Below are 19226 nucleotides of genomic sequence, written 5' to 3'. Positions count from 1 at the left end.
CACAGAGAAAAAGATTCCATTTGTTTGGGAGACAGTAAGGGAAGAAAACAAAAGTCTCTGATAATCCGGAGAAATATTCAGGATCTTATCTAAACCACCAAGATGGTTTCTCTATGAGTCTATAAGGGCCACAGCCTCACTGAGCTTGGGGTGCCCCCACCCCCAATGCAGAAAACGGCTGCCGTAACCAAAATCTTAGATCACAACATCCAAGTCCCTCCAAATACCTAGGAAGCCTTCTCAAGCGCAAGTACAAATAAGCCCAGACTGTGAAGACTACAATAAATGCCTAACTACTTAATGTCTAAGCATCAATGAATAGCTACAAGCATCAAGACCATCCAGGAAAATATGACCTCACCAAATGAACTAAATAAGTTACCAGGAACCAGTTATGGAAAGACAAAGATATGTGACTTTTCAGGCTAATAATTCAAAATAGCTGTTTTGAGGAAATTCAAAAAACCAGCATTATCCTGATATCAAAACAAGGCAAAGACACATTAAAAAAAGAAAACTACAGGCCAATATCCCTGATGAATATTAATGCAAAAATCCTCAACAAAATACTAGCAAACTGAGTTAAGCAACACATTTAAAAGATACTTCATTATGACCATGTGGGGTTTATCACAGCAATGTAGGGATGGTTCTGCATACACAAATCAATGTGATATATAAGATCAATAGAATAATAGCAGGATCCTATTAGATAAATTTAACAAAGAGATTGAAAAAATTAAAAAGAATCAAGCAAAAGCTATGGAGTTGAAAAATGCAACCAATATGCTGAAGAATGCACCAGAGTCTCTTGATAGCAGAATTAATCAAGCAGAAGTGAGCTGAAGGAAGGCTATTTGAAAATATATAGCCAGAAGAGAAAAAAGAAAAGAGAATTAAAAATGATAAAGCATTCCTATAAGATATAGAAAACAGCCTCAAAAGGGCAAATCTAAGATTTATTGGCCTTAAAGGGGCTTAAAACCCCTAGGGTGAGGAGAAAGTTTATTCAAAAGGATAATAATAGAAAACTTCCCAAACCTAGAGAAAGATACCAATACTCATGTACAAGAAGGATATAGAACACCAAAGAGATTTAACCCAAAGAAGACTATCTCAAGATATTTAATAATCATACTCCCAAAGGTCACAAATAAAGAAAGGATCCTAAAAGCGGCAAGAGAAAAGACACAAATAACACAGTGGTGCTCCTGTATGTCTGGCAGCAAACTTCTCAGTGGAAACCTCACAGACCTGAAGAGAGTGGCATGACATAAAGGGCTGAAGGAAAAAATCTTTTATTATGGGATAGTATATCCAGTGAAAATATCCTTCAGACATGAAGGAGAAATAAAGACTTCCTCAGACAAAAGCTAAGGGATTTCAGCAACACCTGTCCTATAAGAAGTGCCAAAGGGAGTTCTTCAGTGTGAAAGAAAATGATGTTAATGAGCATTTAGAAATCATCTGAAGGTAAAAAACTTACTAGTAAGTACACAGAAAACCACAGAATATTATAACACTGTAATTGTGGTATGAGTATATCTTCAGCAGAAAGACAAAACAATGAACCTATCACAAATTACAACCACAGCAACTTTTCAAGACAGACAATATAATAAGATATAAATAACAAGACAAATTTTGGAAACTTTATGAACATGTGGAAATTAAACAATAGCCTCCTAAATAACCAGGTGGTCAATTAAGAAACTGAGAAGGAAATATTAAAATTTCTTAAAACAATAAAAACACAACATACCAAAACTTATGGTATACAGCAAAAGTGGTATTAAAATGAAAGTTTATACCTATAAGCAGAAAAACTTCAGTAAACAACCTAACTATGCATCTTACAGAACAGGAAAAGCAAGAACAAACCAAACCCAAAATCAACAGAATAAATTATAAATATCAGAGCAGAAATAAATGAAATTGAAACAGGAAACAATACAAACAATCAATAAAATGAAAAATTTGTTTTTTAAAAAAGATAAATAAAATAGACAAACCTTTAGCCAGACTTAGAAAAAAAAGAGAGAAGACCCAAATAAATAAAATCAGAGATGAAAAAGGAGACATTACAACCAATACCACAGAAATTCAAAGGATCATTAGAGGCTACTATAAGCAACTACATGCCAATAAATTGGAAAACCTAGAAGAAACTGATAAATTCCTAGACACAACCTGCCAAAATTGAACCACAAAGAAATCCAAAAGCTGAACAGACCAGTAACAAGTAAAGAGATTGAAGCCATTATAAAAAGTCTCTCAGCAAAGAAAAGTCTAGAACCCAATGGCCAATAAATTGGAAAACCTAGAAGAAACTGATAAATTCCTAGATGCAACCTGCCAAAATTGAACCACAAAGAAATCCAAAAGCTGAACAGACCAGTAACAAGTAAAGAGATTGAAGCCATTATAAAAAGTCTCTCAGCAAAGAAAAGTCTAGAACCCAATGGCTTCACTGCTGAATTCTACCAAAATAGAGGAGTATTCCCTCCTCCTCCATTTTTCAGAATAGTCAGTGTAGTTTTGGAATTAGTTCTTTTAGAGAACTAACTCCTCTCTTCTTTAAAGAGAACTAATACCAATACTACTCAAACTATTAGTTAGTTTATTCTCTTTAAAGAAGAATTAATATCAATACTACTCAAACTATTCTGAAAAAGAGAGGAGGAGGGAATATTTCCAAACTCATTCTTCAATGCCAGTATTACCCTGATACCAAAACTAGGCAACGACACATCAAAAAAAGAAAATTACAAGCCAATATCCCTAATGAATATTAATGCAAAAATCCTCAACAAAATACTAGCAAATTGAGTTTGACAACATATTAAAATGATATTTCATTATGACCAAGTGGGATTTGTCACAGTGACGCAAAAATGGTTCAACATACACAAATCAATCAATGATATCACTAGAAAGAAAGACAAAATGATATGATCATTTCAATTGATGCTGAAAAGTCATTTGATAAAATTCAACATCATTTTATGATAAAAATTCTCAAAAATTGTATGTAGAAGGAACATACCTGAACACAATAAAAGAAATATACAACAGACCCACAGCTAGTATCATACTGAATGGGGAAAAACTGAAAGCCTTTCTTCTAAGATCTGGAACATGACAAGGATGTCCACTTTCACCACTGTTATTCAATATAGTACTGGAAGTCCTAGCTAAAGTAGTCAGAAAAGAGAAAAAATGGGCATCCAAATTGGAAAGGAAGAAGTTAAACTATCACTGTTTTGAGATGATATGATTTTATGTTTGGAAAAACCTAAAGACTCCACCAAAATACTGCTATAACTGAGAAACAAATCCAGTAAAGTTTCAGGATGCAAAACCAATATACAAAAATCAGTAGCATTTCCATATGCCAACAGCCAACAATCTGAAAAAGAGATCAAAAAAGTAATCCCATTTACAATAGCTACAAATAAAATAAAATACTAAGGAATTAACCAAAGAAGTAAAAGATCTCTACAAAAGAAAACTATAAAACACTGATGAAAGAAACTGAAGAGGACACACACGAAAAAAGTAGAAAGATATTCCATGTTTATGGATTGGAAGAATCAATATTGTTAAAATGTCCATAGTACCCAAAGCAATCTATAGATTCAATGCAATTCCTATCAAAATACCAATGACATTCTTTGCAGAAATACAAAAAGCAATCCTAAAATTTATATGGAACCACCAAAGGCCCAGAATAGCCAAATACTAATAATCCAATTCAAAAATTGGTAAAAGATCTCAATAACATTTCCCAAAAGAAGATATACAATGGCAAACAGGCATATGAAAAGGCCCTCAACATCACTGATCACTAGAGAAATGCAAATCAAAACTACCATGAAACATCATCTCACCTCAGTCAAAATGGCTTTCATCCAAAAGACAGGTAATAACAAATGCTGGCAAGGATACAGAAAAAAGAGAACCCTTGTACACTGTTGGTGGGGAATGTAAGTTATAAAATCACTATGGAGAACAGTCTTAGAGCTTCCTCAAAAAACTAAAACCAGAGCTACCTTATGATCCAGCAATACCACTGCTATGTATATACTTAAAAAAAAGGAAATCAGTATATCAAAGAGGTATCCAGACTCTTATGTTTATTGCAGCACCATTCACAATAGCCAAGATTGGGAAGCAACCTAAGTGCCCATCAACAAATGAATAAATAAAGAAAATGTAGTACTTAAATGCAGTGGAATACAATTCAGCCATTAAAAAAAAATAAGATCCTATCATTTGCACCAACATAGATGGAACTGGATGTCATTATGTTAAGTGAAATAAGCCAGGCACAGAAAGAAAAACTTCACATGTTCTCACTTATCTGTGGGAGCTAAAAATTAAAACAATTGAATGCATGGAGACAGAGAGCAGAAGGACGGTTACCAGAGGCTAGCAAAGATAGTGGGTTGGGTGGAAGAGGAAATGGCCAATGGGCACAAAAAAATAGATACAATAAATAAGATCTAGTATGTGATAGCACAACAGAGTGATTATAGCCAACAGTAATTTACTGTATATTTTAAAATAACTAAAAGATTAGAATTGGATTGTTTGTAACATGAGAAAAGATAAATGCTTGAGGTAATGGACATGCACCTCATTTAGTCTGATGTGGTTATTATGCATTGCATGTCCGTATCAAAATATCTCATGTGCCCCATACGTGTATACAGCTACTTTAGATGGCCACAAAATTAAAAATAAAAAATGTATTAAATTTTAAAAATAAATGAATAAAAGAATCAGTAAAAAAAGAAAAAGATTATCCGTACATGCTGCAATTCTATGAAGATTAATCGAGTCCCTTTCCAGTTGTGATATACACTAAAAATTCCACTAACAGGACAAATACGCTTTTATACTTACAGTATCTGTTGTTAGTGCAGCACAGGGATGAAAATGATCAAAATAAACATCATCATGTTTTACTGAACATATATGCTTCTCTAAATCATTATCTCTCTCTTCACAGAGCACTAGATACGAAGAGCAAGAATATCCAAATTAATGGATATATAATTATTAGAATATGGATAACTTTGTAGTAAAATACAAAAATTCCTATAAAAAGCTTTATAGTAAAATATAAAAATATATAGTAAAACATAAAAAAATAAGCTTACCAAGTCTAACTTCATATGATTGATTTTTATATGAATTGTCTCGGAGAAAGTTGAGGCATTTGTCAGCCTGTTTTTCAGAAATAAATTTCTCTTCCATAATCTTGTCTGCCTGTTTCCAGTACTGTTTTACTGATTGCAGCCACCTTATAGAATAAACATGCATGTAATTTAAATAAAATATAGAAGTATTTATCAAGAACTTGGATATTTTAAACAAAGAAAATTTCATAAGTTTAAAAATGTAGTGCATGTGCTCTCAATTTAAACCACCTGAGTTTGAGTCCCAGCTCCATTACTTCAGAGCTGTGGACTTTGGGCAAATTCCTCAACTTCTCTGTGCCTCCATTTCTCCATCATAACATGGAAGATAACGACAGTATCTTTCTAATAAGGGTGTTGTAAGGCTTGAATGAGTTAATATACCTGCCACATAGAAAGCACTACGTGTTTGCTACCAGTGATGCTGTTGCTATCATTGTTGCTGTTACTAGGAAAAATCAAGTCTGGTAACAAAACAATACTTGATGTTCATATAATGCTTTGTTGTTCTTATGACTGCCATCTGCAAGGTCAATGACTGTGTCCCAGTTATTTCTATTTTAGCTTTAATTATTGGATAAGGACAAAGAAAGGGGGATACAACTCTCTTACTTCAGATGACATTTATTTGAAAATCTTTAGAAATTTTCCTACACAATTTCAGATCTGGCTATGGGAGACCCTGATTTTCTTTGGAGAAGATGTTTTCCTTCCCTAACTTCCAGGAAATATATCTTCAAAAAAACTTTAGAAAGTCAGACATGGTAATGTGCACCTGTGGTCCCAGCCACTCAGGAGGCTGAGGTGGGTGGATTCTTTCAGCCCCGGAGTTTAAGGCCAGCCTGGGCAACAAAGCGAGACCCCTGAGGTTTCAAAGATTGGGTAACAAATTTATTTGAAAGTTATTATAGAAAAAACCTTCAAGACTTCAGACCATGTAGACAGTATATAATTCAACCACTGAATATATAACTACCACTCTTTTTACCTATACCTACTCAGTCAGAAGAGTTGGGTTGTTTATGGTAGCTGAAAGAACCAAAAAGGGACATCGAATAATGACAAGGAGGAGCTCCCAAAATTTTGCTCCAACTTCTCTGCAAAGATAATGGACCTAGTAAAGAAAAAAAAAATCAGTTGAAAAGTTGATGTCAAAATGGTAAATAAAAAATAGAAGCATAAAATCATCATGCATATTTTTCCAGTTTCCTATAAATGACCTAACCTAAATAAAGTGAATGGTGATATATTCAGACAATAGAGATCACTGACACTTAACTCTCTCCAATTTCCATAACTCATCCATTATTAATCCCTACAGATTCCAATTCCAAAAATCTATTTTGAAGCTATGTTTTTCTCTCCATTTTTTGTTGTCATTGAACACACCATCACCTGGCTTTCTACAATAGCCTTCTGATTTTTCTCTTAGCTTCCACTCTTTCTCTATACTTTCTTCACATCATAGCCCTAATGGTATTATTAAACAAAAATCAAATTAGACTACATCCCTAATTAAATCCCTACACTATCCTCCCAATGCATTTACAGCAAACTACAAGCTGCTTAACTGGAAGTGTAACTTCTTGCGTGATCTTGCTTCTTCCCACCTTTCCAACCCCATCTCAGGCCACTTTCCCAGCCATGCACTCTGCTCCCAACATACTGGCCTTCTTTTCATTCCTTGAACACATGTGTTCCACCTGAGGGTCTTCACATATAAGACCCTGCTACTTAAAATCCTCATCCACCTCTTACCTGACCATTCCTGCTTATCCCTGCAAAGCCCAGCTGAAGGTCATTGCCTCAGAAACACCTTTCCTGAGTACCTGCTCCAAAGTTGTTGTTCTTACTTCCCATTTTGCTATTATCTTGGTGAAGACTGACTGATTTTTTTCTTCAGAGTTTGTATCACAACGTTTACTTATATTTTCATTGGTACATTTACTTATTTAATTGCTCTCTCCTTCACTAAACCACAAGGTCAGTACTGGCATACCAGGGAGAAAGGCACAGTGCCTAGCACAGAGTAAGTACTCAATTAATATCTATTGAATGATGAATCAATTCTCTTTGGTTAAATAATGCAAATTAAGACTTAGAGATGAGGTCCAAGTTTTAGTCTTAATTAAACAGAATGCATCGTGACAATTGGGTCTCAGCTGGAAAGACTTACTAACCAAGCCTAGTAATAAATACATAAAGAAGAATGTTCTCATATCCATTCTGACTTTGATCTAGTCAGATAATCGCCCACTTTACCAAATGCTAATCTTATATTTTGTATGAGCAGGCAATTTCTCTGAACTTTCTAGAATAAACAATTTTTAAAGCCTTCTTGCCGTCAAGTTCTGTGCATGTATAAATCAGAAAACCAAAGTTATTCACATTTCGATTTTTGTTTTGAGACGCAGTTGCGCTATTGTTGCCCAGGCTGAAGTGTAGTGGTGTGATCTTGGCTCACTGCAACCTCCGCCTCCCAGGTTCAAGTGATTTTCCTACCTCAGCCTCCCGAATAGCTGAGATTACAGGAACACGCCACCATGCTTGGCTAATTTTTGTATTTTTAGTGGAGGCGGCGTTTCACCATGTTGGTCAGGTTGGTCTCGAACTCCTGACCTCAGGTGATCCACCTGCCTCGGCCTCCCAAAGTACTGGGTTTACAGGCATGAACCACTGCGCCCAGCCTCATTATCCACGTTTTAACATCATTGTGCTTAGGCATTTTGAGATGAGACTACAATCCAAGGTTCTAGATCGTGAAGATCAAGGATTTTGCTTTGTTTTCCCTTTAAACGGGAATGTTCAAAGTCAGCAACACACAATACAGCCTGATGCATAAAAGGAAACAGACTACTTTCAGGACAAAGAAAGCAGAATGGCAGCATGTCTGCCAGTTCCCAACTTCACACAAAAAAGGAGTAGATTTACTACATAGGTTTGTCACCTAGTTTTCCTTTAAGTTGAAAATTCCTTGAAGCAACAAAATACAAAGCTTGAATTCTATTTACAGTTCTTTCCATTCATTTTGATAATAACATAGCTATGTCCTTCCAGATCTACACCATTCGCCACCTTGCTCTCTGGCCAATAAGTCTGATATTGGGAATTGGCTCACCCAGCCTCCTTAGCTCTTTAGCTTCTACTGGGTTTGGCCAGTGGGAAGCGTAGGCAAGAAATGGGAAGGAGAGAAGACAATGAGCTCAAAGTCTTTGTTCTTTTGCTCTCTCTCCCTAAGAGGTCAACCTTGGCCAGCTGCGATTCTTCACCAAGGTCACTGTTCTTCTCAAAGAGACATATCTATAGAGTCTCTCTTCTGTTAAGGTTCATACTGCTTCCTCCTCCCTCCATCCTTACAGGATAGAAAGGCTTGTACTCTTCTGGACTACTGTACTTACCTTGTGGTTTCCCTTGTACAAACCTTTGTAAACAGCACCTTGGTAAAAACACTTTCCTAAAAATTATACTAATGTGGATATGCAATCTGTTTGCAGTTGGTACCCTGGCTGACGCACAACTTAGATAACTACCGTCACTGAAAAAGCCCCATATTCTTTAAATTACAAATTATAGTGTGTATGCAGACTAGAACATCAACCAGAGAACTAACACCAAACATACCTCATCAAATATAACATATCTGATCCTTTCCACCCATTTTTGGCGATGAGGAGCAAGCAACAGGATTTCAAAACATTCCGGCACTGTAATAAGTACCTACAAATATGAACGATTAGTGTAGCTGACTTTACGGAGCATTAATTTTATATCAGGCATAGTAATAGGAACCTAGAAAATATGCTGCTGCTGATAGCAGTTTCATTAAGATAACATTGCATCTTTGACATGTTTCATTTAAATCTTTACATCTTTGAACATTTGGATTAATAAAAGTGAAAAAAAAAGCTTCTACTCTGTAATGATGGTTTCACATTTTGTTTAGTCTTAAATGTCTACTTGGTGAATTCAATAAGGGAGACAATCTATCTTAATCTATGATTTACCTATTGACGGGTCCACTGTCAACACACAATCTTTTTGAGACAAGTTTTTATTATGAGGATCCATAAACATCATTCACAAGAACTGGCAATTTTGAATGGAAACAAAAAGTTGGGTAGTCATTCAGTAATGCATTGGATTTGTCAAATCTACTTGAATCCGTTTCTAAGTTATAACAAAATATCATAACTTTCTATTTGAAATTTCAGCTCACAATGTGAGTATCCTTAGAGATGGTGAGCCTAGTTCTTACTTTTTAGAGTAGAACAACCTTAAATTTTCCTTAGAGCAATTTCATTTTCTTTTTATCATTATTATTATCATACTTTAAGTTCTAGGGTGAGCAATTTCATCTTCTTTGTGAATTCAGTGAAATGATTTCTATAAGGGCTTGTGCTTTGCAGATTCCCAGCAAAACAGTTATATAAGTACTGCTCTATAAATTGATAATAAACTCATTAATTAATATGTCATACCTGACAGTTTAGTACATTGTGACGATAATCTCTTGTGAAAGCACCACATAGAGTTCTGCCGGCAGGCAACGCTTTAGTAAAACGATTCTCAACAGTTGCAGCCACTTGACCAACAAGGGACTGATTGACAAGAAAAAAAAAAAACAAACCATTAGTCACTCAGTAGAGAACAGATATATAAAACCTTGAGGACAACAGAATCCACACACATACACATACACATTCACACACACACATTCACACACACACATTCACATACACACACACACTCACACACTTTAATGAAAATGAAACAAAGAAGTAGGGAAAAAATACAGATAGTAGTGAAATTATTTGATACCATTGAGTATTCTCTTGGATCGTCCTTGATTTTACACACACACACACACACACACACACACACGAGATAGACAGAGATTACATATTGTGTATATGGTGATAATGGGCAAATGAATGACTTTCTATTGAAAATCAATATTTTCTATTTTCATTGACTTTCTATTGAAAGTTCATGATTCCCGGTATACCACCATTGCTCTGCCTGGGATCCTCCTAGTGCTCTCTCTGCCTCTGTTTGTCAGAATCCTTTCTTATTTAAGCTCCTGCAACTTGTTGCCTAAAAGAGGCAGAGTCCATGTGGCCTTCTCTTAAATTTTTCAGCCTCTAGGATTCCCCTTCTATTGTTTTCAGCTTAACTATAATTATATAAAAAGATGTTTGGTGTCTCTTATCCAGCATTTCAGATATTTTACACAAAGAGATTTCTCTGTTGACCTATATGGCCATATTGCTGGAAATGGAAGTCATATATGCCTGTCTGTGTTTTTTAACTGAAACAATATTAATTAAAAGCAAAACACAAATCTTCATAATTATAATCATAGCATACCACTCCGAGGGAGGGAGTGAAAAGGAAAAAAGGAAAGGGGGGAGAGAAAGGGAAATAACTTAAAATGTAAATTTAAAAAAAAATTAATCCTTAAAAATACTATATAGTCATCATTTTTACATTCTTGATAGTGAAATATTTTCTAAAAATAAGTATAATTGCAGTAGCTATAAATGAAAATATTAATGTATTAGACAAAATGAAAATATCAAAAATAGTTTCTTGGCCGGGTGCAGTGGCTCACACCTGTAATCCCAACATTTCAGGAGGCCAAGGTGGGTGGATCACCTGAGGTCAGGAGTTCGAGACTAGCCTGGCCAACGTGATGAAACCCCATCTCTACTAAAAATTCAAAAATTAGCCAGGCATGGCAGTGGGTGCCTATAATCCCAGCTACTCAAGAGGCTGAGGCGGGAGAATCACTTGAAAATGGGAGGCAGAGGTTTCAGTGAGCCAAGATCGTGCCACTGTACTCCGGCCTGGGTAACAGAGCAAGACTCTGTCTCAAAAAAATAAAATTAAAATAAAATAAAATAGTGAATTAGATCTAGAATGTGACCATGTGCATTCTTTTTAAAGGAATGTTCAGGAATGAAAGAAAAAATGAAAGTCACTCAAGCACTACCTTTGCAGGTGCAATGTACACGACCACCCCGTCATCGCTCTCCCTCAGCACTTTCTCCATGCAGTAGTAGGAAGCATAGGTTTTTCCTGCTGACACTGGGGCAACAATCACTGCTGACTCATTCTTATCCACCACATCCAGGAGTTCCCGCTGCAGGGTACAAAGCGTTCAAGAAAGTGAACAGCATGTTACCAAAACACAGACAGTATCCTTTGTACCTTCTGTCTCCTGCACCCGTATTATGCTACCTTTGGGGGAACTCCCTGAACCCCTGAAGATTACGTCTAGTGAACACTTGAAGGATTCAGGAAAATGCCTGGATTACTCATGCCATTCCCTCAGAAAAGAGATTTTGTTTTACATTTTGGCCTAGAGAGAAGGTTCCATTTCTGCAAAATCGAAAGCGAGACTGAGTAAAACACATTTTTCCATTAGAAAACACTTTTTCTAATTTTCATTGAGCAAGTACAGAAAGAAATTTCAAAAGTTGAGTGCTAAAAACTAGTAATGCCACATTAGCATGCCTTCACATACAAACAGGTATCAGTGTAACTTCCACTGATGGTGAAAATAAAGAGGCCAAGAAGGGGAAGAAGTGATTGATTTCTCATACTCTGGTTACACTCTCCAGGCACAGGAGAGGAAAGGCATTAAACAAGATTAAGAAGTTTATGCAAAATTTAACATGTAGAGACACAGTAAGGAAAAGTTCTGAAGTCACACTGATTAGAAAAGTACAATGTTTGTTGTCATTACCTGCCATGTGTTGGGAATAAAATCCTGGATCCTGGGATCCGGATTTTTTCTTTCATCTCGTATCAAGTAATGGCCCATGTATTGCAGTTGAAACCGAGCTGGTCCAATGTCAATGGAGTATTTCTTCTTCTTTTTGTCATCTCCTATCATCTGTTATTATTTTCATATATTATTTGAAATTCAAAATTGAATAAACATTTATTAAATATCCACCGAGCACATTCTATGCACAAGGCATTTTTACTATCTTTGTTGTTGTTGTTGTTGTTGTTTGAGACAGGGTCTCGCTCTGTCACCCAGGCTGGAGTGCAGTGGCACAATCATAGCTCACTGTAGCCTTGAACTTCTGGGTGCAAGTGATCCTCCTGCCTCAGCCCCACCACTCCCTATCCCACCCCCTGGCTGAGTAGCTGGGACTATAGGCACATGCCATCAACTGTGGTTAATATTGTGTGTGTGTGTGTGTGTGTGTGTGTGTGTGTGTGTGTGTGTGTTGTATAGACAGGGTGTTGTCATGTTGCCCACGCTGGTCTTGAACTCCTGGGTTCAAGTGATCTGCTCACCTTGACCTTCCAAAGTGCTGAGATTACAGGCATGAGCTAACATGCCTGGCCTACTATGCTTTTAAATAGTGTGATATTGCAGTAAGAAGAGTTTTATCACCTAAAATATTATTCTTCGGAAAAGTAAAATAGCAGATATTAACGTTAAAAAAAGTTCATCCTGGAATTGGAACCTGGAACCCTATTAAAGATCATTCTTCAATCTCACTACATTACAGTTTTTAGATTGTGCTAAAATTATGTATAGGATTCATTCCTATTATGGAGGGTTTAAAGTGGCATCTGGACATCATCTAGTATTTAATTTCTGTTTTCAGAAAGCATCTGTACAAATTTTCTAATTTTAATTTACTTCAAAGTTTGTCAGCTAGGTTATTAATAAATAATCTCAAATCTATTATTTTATAAACTATAATCAGAGTAAACATATTCAATTGATAACTCTATATGTGAGATACTTTATTAGACTTATTATTCTTCTGTATTAAAATTGAGTAAAAATTTAAAGTATAAGAAATTCTAGTTCTCTTACCAGAGTTGGATCCAAAGAGTTTGCCAAATCATTAAAGCCTAAATATTTAAGGCATTTAGCTATATATTGATGATGTTCAGCTTCCAAAATTTCTGGGTATCTCTCCAGAAGTGAATGAATCCTTTTCATCATTTGAACAGCTATACTTAAATCTTTTGAAATTTTGCCTTGTTAAAGAAACAATAAAATTGTTACAAAGAACATCAGAAATAACTGCTTGATCACTAATGACAATCATTGAGTTAATCAATTAACCTCATTTGATTAAACCTCACTATTTTACTTGACTTAAAGGGGATTTTAGAGCATTAAAAACTAAAACTCATGATTAAATTAAATTAATACTCCATCTACCCACATTTACTTATCATCTTAAGTAACTTAGACATAGCTAGGTAAGTATAGGCAAAAAAGAAAAGAAACAAATTTTGTGATTTCCAGCAGAAATAAGAACCATTGAAACTGAGCTCTGTACACATTTCCAGAGAAAAATAACACAATAACCCACATAATATTTCTGTGTCGTCTTGTTTATAGGAAAAAGTCCTATGATTTTAGACGCCTGACCAAAACATGAGCAACATTTATCAAGGCCTACTCTTGACCACATACAGTACTTGTATTTATGAAACCATCAGCGGAACCCCTCAATTATTGAGGGCTAAGATACAACCTCACTGCATCCCAATCATTCTATCCAGACTCTCCTAAGCCCTTCTATTACCTCCTGTTCACATATAACCTCTTTATCTCTATCCCACTACTAACCATTCCATATAAAGTCAGGGCTCTTTATCTTCTTTCCTCTTTGTCAAGAAATATCCTCTTTCTTGACAAATACTACTGAGTAACTGCTTATACAGACCACCAATGTATGCTTCAAGGAAGTACAAATGAAATTTAAGACAGAGGTCTTACATCGAGGAACCTTCAGTCTAATTGGAGAACAAGGGATTCGTGTTGAAACAGATCAGTAAAATATCTAAGTGATTTACAATTCAGGATCCAAATGGAGTGACAGAAGCAGTGTTATGTGAGCAAGAGAAGTTGGGAGGACTCCACGAGAGGGTGGCCTTGAAGGACACACTGAATTTAGGCCAATGAAGACAAGCAGGAGAACATCTGTAGCAGAAACTGATGATTATCTCCTCAACATCCATTCTCACCCAATGCTTTCTTATAAATCCCCATACTAATGGATACTGCAATATGTTCCATTCAAAGTTCACATTTTCTAATCTTTCTGTGGTTTGGTGTGGTTTTGTTACTAAGTTTGGCCATTGAGAAGCAAGCAGAAATTGGTGGAATTTCTGGGAGTAAGGCTCCTTACATAGAAGAAATACAGCATGAATGTACAAATTTGCCCTTTTTTCTTCTTTCTACTTTGTTCTGGAATACAGTTATCATGGCTGTAGCATCAGTCGCCAACTGCATTCATAACATTACTTTAAGAATACAACTCATGCACTAAAAACGGTATAATATGATGATAACAGAGCCTAAGTTCCCAGTGACACTGAACTGCCTATCTCTGGACTTCTTTTACATGAAAGAGAAATAAACTTTTTTTTTTTTTTTTTTTTGAGACGGAGTCTTGCTCTGTCGCCCAGGAGTGCAGTGGCCAGATCTCAGCTCACTGCCAGCTCCGCCTCCCGGGTTTACGCCATTCTCCTGCCTCAGCCTCCCGAGTAGCTGGGACTACAGGTGCCCGCCACCTCGCCCGGCTAGTTTTTTGTATTTTTTAGTAGAGATGGGGTTTCACCATGTTAGCCAAGATGGTCTCGATCTCCTGACCTCGTGATCCGCCCGTCCTTGCCTCCCAAAGTGCTGGGATTACAGGCTTGAGCCACCGCGCCCGGCCGTAAACTATTTTTTTTAAGCCACTGTTAATTCCTATCTCTGTTTATAGCTAATGGCAATTCCTATCTGATACGGCATCATGGATAAGTACAAACACATATGCTAAAGCTTAGAAATGAAAATGAGCATGGTCTCTGACAGCCCACTGAGGCACTGGCTTTGCTGGGAAGTAGAATAGAGAGGTGAGCCTGACTACAGAGTCATGTGGCCACACATGAAAAGGGTCTGAGTAGGAGATACTCAAGACAGGGTGATCAACCACAACTTGAAGAGGAATTGTCAGCTTGGTCTAGCATCAAAATCACATATCTCAGGCTGGGCGCAGTGGCTCACGCCTGTAATCCTAGCACTTTGGGACACCCTGGCAGATGGATCACCTGAGGTCAGGAGTTCGAGACCAGCCTGGCCAACATGGCAAAACCCTGTCTCTACTAAAAATACAAAAATACTAAAAATACAGGCAGTTGCCTGTAATCCCAGCTACTCAGGAGGCTGAGGCAGGAGAATCACTTGAAGCTAGAATCCAGGAGGTGGAGGTTGCAGTGAGCTGAGATCGCTGCCCTGCACTCCAGCCTGGGCGACAGTGAGACTCTGTCCCAAAGAAAAGAAAAAAAAAAAATCACGTATCTCTTCTCAGTTTTTTTCTGATTCTTTCCCTTAGTTAGCTCTTCCACAATTCAGTCCTCAGGAAAATAAGTAATAAAAGCACACACTGTAAGTCATGTGAAGACGTAATACCTGAAAATAATATGCACACATCATTTCTGCTACATATTTCACCAAAATCATTCTTTACTGCCAGTTGGAGACATTGATTCAGGAGGGCACGGGGAGCCACAGAAATCTGAGGGAGCACTTAGAATGCTAGGCAGACAGGGCCTGTTTCAATCCAGTTCCCTCCCTGCCAGCCCACAGTGTGGAAATGGTTGTGCACCGTTACCTAGGACTGCAGGTGCTATTGGGCATCTATTCCCCCATAGCTAGGGCTCTCAAGGAATTCTGGCAACCATCCACTTCCCTGCTTTTGTCAAAAACTAGGAAAGGGCTGAGATTTTATCCTATTTACAAGTTAGCAATTTAGTCTTTCATAGTCTCATGGTTGCTGGCGAAAGACATGAGACTACTGGGTCAGAGACAAAAGGCTTTATTATCATGGCACAGGAAACAATACAACGTACATCATGTATATGTCGGTTCCCCTTGTGCTCCATGGGGGAGATATAGAGCCCAGGCAGAAACCACACAAAGTAGGTTTATGTCACAGCTAAGGAAATCTTCGCTTAGAAAACCAAAATATTTTATAATGAGTCTCAGGTAAAACCTGCATCTTTGCCCTGGAAGGAAATGTAATCTTTATTAACTGGACAGTAAACAAACTTGGCCTTTGCCCTAGAGAGAAACACAATTTCTTCCTTCCAAGCCTGTTCACTATACAAACATACTTAAAAAGACAGTCTGGAAGTGAATCTGTCAATGCCTCTACAGGTTAGGCGGGCAGAAACATGGAAAAACCAAAGGAGAATCACCTCTCAACAGCAGCTTCACATCTCCCTGGTGCCTGACAGCTTTCCTTCTCTGATAGGCCCTGTTGCTGCTGCTGAGCCTCACCTTGCTTTGCGGATCCCCTTAATTCTCTCCACACTTTTGGAAAGAGTTTTTTCTTTATACTCTCCTCATTTCTTTTTGAATGTGCCATCTTTTCCCTATTGGGACCCTCTGTCTAACCTCTGCAATTCCACTTTCTTGTCTGCAAAATATAATAATAACTATCCTAAAGGGTCACGTTGAGAATAAAATCAGACAATGGATTGTACGAAGTTTTAGCACAACCATGCATTCAGTAAATATGTTAACATCATTAATATTTTCATCACTACTCTTTATCCATAGAGTATGGAGTCCCATACCTTCACCTTGGCAATGTTCTTTCCATGCTTTAAAGCAGGCAATTAATCCTAATATTTCAACTCCAAATTTCACTGAATTACTTGCACATGATGTCAAATATTCTTCCAATTTCCTTATTCCAGAATGTAAATTCATCTTCATCTCCTCTTCAATAGAAAACAGCAGATCATCCTTTTGCTGATCTTTGTTCTGGTCTTCTTTGAGAAATGACTTCTTCTTCTTCTTCTTCTTCTTCTTCTTCTTTTTGGTAATTTTGGAGGGTTTGGTATTCTGCTCAATAATAAAAGGAACATATGAAACAAGTGGGAAAATTCCATTATGACATTTCACTAGTAAGATTATGTTTTGTGCATTTACTGAGGATTCTGGCCATCATTCTACTCTTGCACAGGCAAGAATTCTTAATGTCTTTTCTTAAAATTAAAGTCTGTGTGATGCAAACCTACTTAAACTTCAATATAAATGTAAATTGCCTCTTACTGCAGAAGATTTTCTAGATTTCTAAATGGTGTAGATTATTAATAAATGAGTAAATGGAAGAAAACAAAGAAGAGAAAGAGTAGCCACTGAGCTTGACTGTAGGGGAGCTTCTTGGAGATTTGGAACTTAATTAATTTATTCATTCTCCACCCCACAAAGCATTTTGGGCCTCCCAGATCCCGCTCACTCTTTCGAGACTCATGTTGAAAAACACCAATGGTCTAAGCAGACAATTAGTCAATATGGGGAAAAAAACAGAAATCCCACTGGAAAATGGAGGAATCACACACACTTAGTGGGGTGGTAATTTTTCCCACCCCTCCCCTAACTAAATCAAACATTTAATTCCCATTTTGCTTCTATTTCAGTGTAGAGGCTGCTCCTAGGCCTCATGCTACCAACATAACAGAACTGAACAAGCTCACATCGCTTCCTGGCCCCGCAATTAGCGCTACCAAAGGAGCAGAGGTGCACAGCCTGGGACACAGGGGCCAGCCTCGGGCACAGGGCTTGGCAAAGGGCTCAGCTGGGTGAGGCCCTTGCACAACAGCTGTAGAAGGTGGTTGCTTCAGGATGCTGTATTCACTTTGATCCTTATGCTTGAAGTCAAGCCTGGACCTTTGCCTGAGCCAGCCCCACCTGGCCACCCTCAGCCCAGAGGAGGTTAGGACTGTGGGCTGAGGTGGAGCCTCTACAGTTGAAAGTATGTGTTCTGTGGCTAGATGGGCCCTTAAATAGCTCTAGGAGAGAGACCTACCAGCAGTGCTAAGAAACCTACAGCGCAATTAGTGATAACTGTTACCTAGAATGGCTTTGAGGAGATATCCTCTCACTGATATATAAGATTTCCTTGTAGCCTTTGCAACTTCAGCCTGGTTAATGAATTCACAGTCTGGCAAGGAAAAGGAAGGCTCTAGATCTCTGATTAAGAATTTTCTGACATTAGTGGGAAAGAGAAATGTTTTCATATTTTGGATCTTTTCCTTCTGGAGCTTTTATGTTTCATTCTCCAAAAACATTCCCTTTCCTACTCCAATTAGGGTAAGGCAGCCATAGTAAGTGCCATCGGTCATCAATAGTTTGGTTTGTGCTCTTTCACGTATTTAGCATGGTTGACCTCAGGAAGGGGATTTACCAAAGCAAATAAATGCCTTTCCTTAATTCCCATCCATGAGGCCAAGAGAGAAGTACTGAAGCCTAATGAAATCCCCTCTGATGAAGAAGAATGATCGCAAAGTAGTACCTCCCCAAGCAGAGCCATAAAATCTACCATTTGTTCAGTTATAAACACTATCATTTGTATTACCTGATACTTTTCCACATTACCTTTTTAATTTTTTTTTTTTTTTAATTATAGGGATTCTAAGTTTGTAAACAAGCATGGTCTAGTGTAAAGCCAGGAAGAAAAAGAAAATAGTTATGGAGGATTCCTTTCAAGAAGACCTGGTCTTACCTTTAATATAAACAAAAGTCCAGGATAGATAAATGGCATAAATGACTTAAAAACATAGACAGTTTTCAAAAATCAGGCAAAATAATAAAGCTGATGGAAATTTTAGGCCTATTTTTGCCACCTCTATGTAAAAAGATTTTCACTGTAATTAAACTAATACATGAAATTTTTTTTTTTTTTTTTTTTTTTTTTTTTTTTGAGACACAGTCTTGCTCTATCACCCAGGCTGGAGTGCAGTGACATGATCTTGGCTCATTGCAACCTCCGCCTCCTATGTTCAAGCAATTCTCCTGCCTCAGCCTCCTGAGTAGCTGGGATTACAAGCACCCACCACAATGCCCGGCTATTTTTTGTATTTTACAGGAGATGGGGTTTTGCCACATTGGCTGGCCAGGCTGGTGTTGAACTCCTGACCTCAAGTGATTTGCCCACCTCAGCCTCCCAAAGTGCTGGAATTACAGGTGTGAGCCACTGGACC

At 37.4% G+C, this 19226-nt stretch overlaps 1 protein-coding gene across 25 annotated transcripts in view; it reads right to left on the bottom strand.

The window, feature by feature from the left end:
* Window positions 1–19226, bottom strand: part of DDX60L (DExD/H-box 60 like) — a 172421-nt gene that overhangs the window by 54499 nt on the left and 98696 nt on the right. For 24 of the 25 annotated variants that reach the window (XR_002521877.2, XM_031663984.1, XM_021938142.2 and 21 more), the window contains 9 exons: window positions 16815–17085; window positions 13048–13214; window positions 11953–12102; window positions 11197–11346; window positions 9683–9802; window positions 8826–8921; window positions 6203–6318; window positions 5166–5308; window positions 4909–5018 (listed from right to left, as the gene is read on the bottom strand). Coding sequence is in view for 24 of the 25 variants with exons in the window: in XM_031663984.1 (XP_031519844.1) it covers window positions 4909–5018; window positions 5166–5308; window positions 6203–6318; window positions 8826–8921; window positions 9683–9802; window positions 11197–11346; window positions 11953–12102; window positions 13048–13214; window positions 16815–17085 (1323 nt within the window). In the remaining variant the exon portion in view is untranslated. The remainder of the gene's footprint in view (window positions 1–4908; window positions 5019–5165; window positions 5309–6202; window positions 6319–8825; window positions 8922–9682; window positions 9803–11196; window positions 11347–11952; window positions 12103–13047; window positions 13215–16814; window positions 17086–19226) is intronic. The other variant, XM_021938141.2, reaches the window with a different exon arrangement.

Source organism: Papio anubis, chromosome 3, assembly GCF_008728515.1.
Source record: "Papio anubis isolate 15944 chromosome 3, Panubis1.0, whole genome shotgun sequence".
Classification (NCBI taxonomy): Eukaryota; Metazoa; Chordata; class Mammalia; order Primates; family Cercopithecidae; genus Papio; species Papio anubis.
The sequence above is the reverse complement of the archived record's forward strand: the minus strand, read 5'-3'. Positions and strand labels throughout refer to the sequence as shown.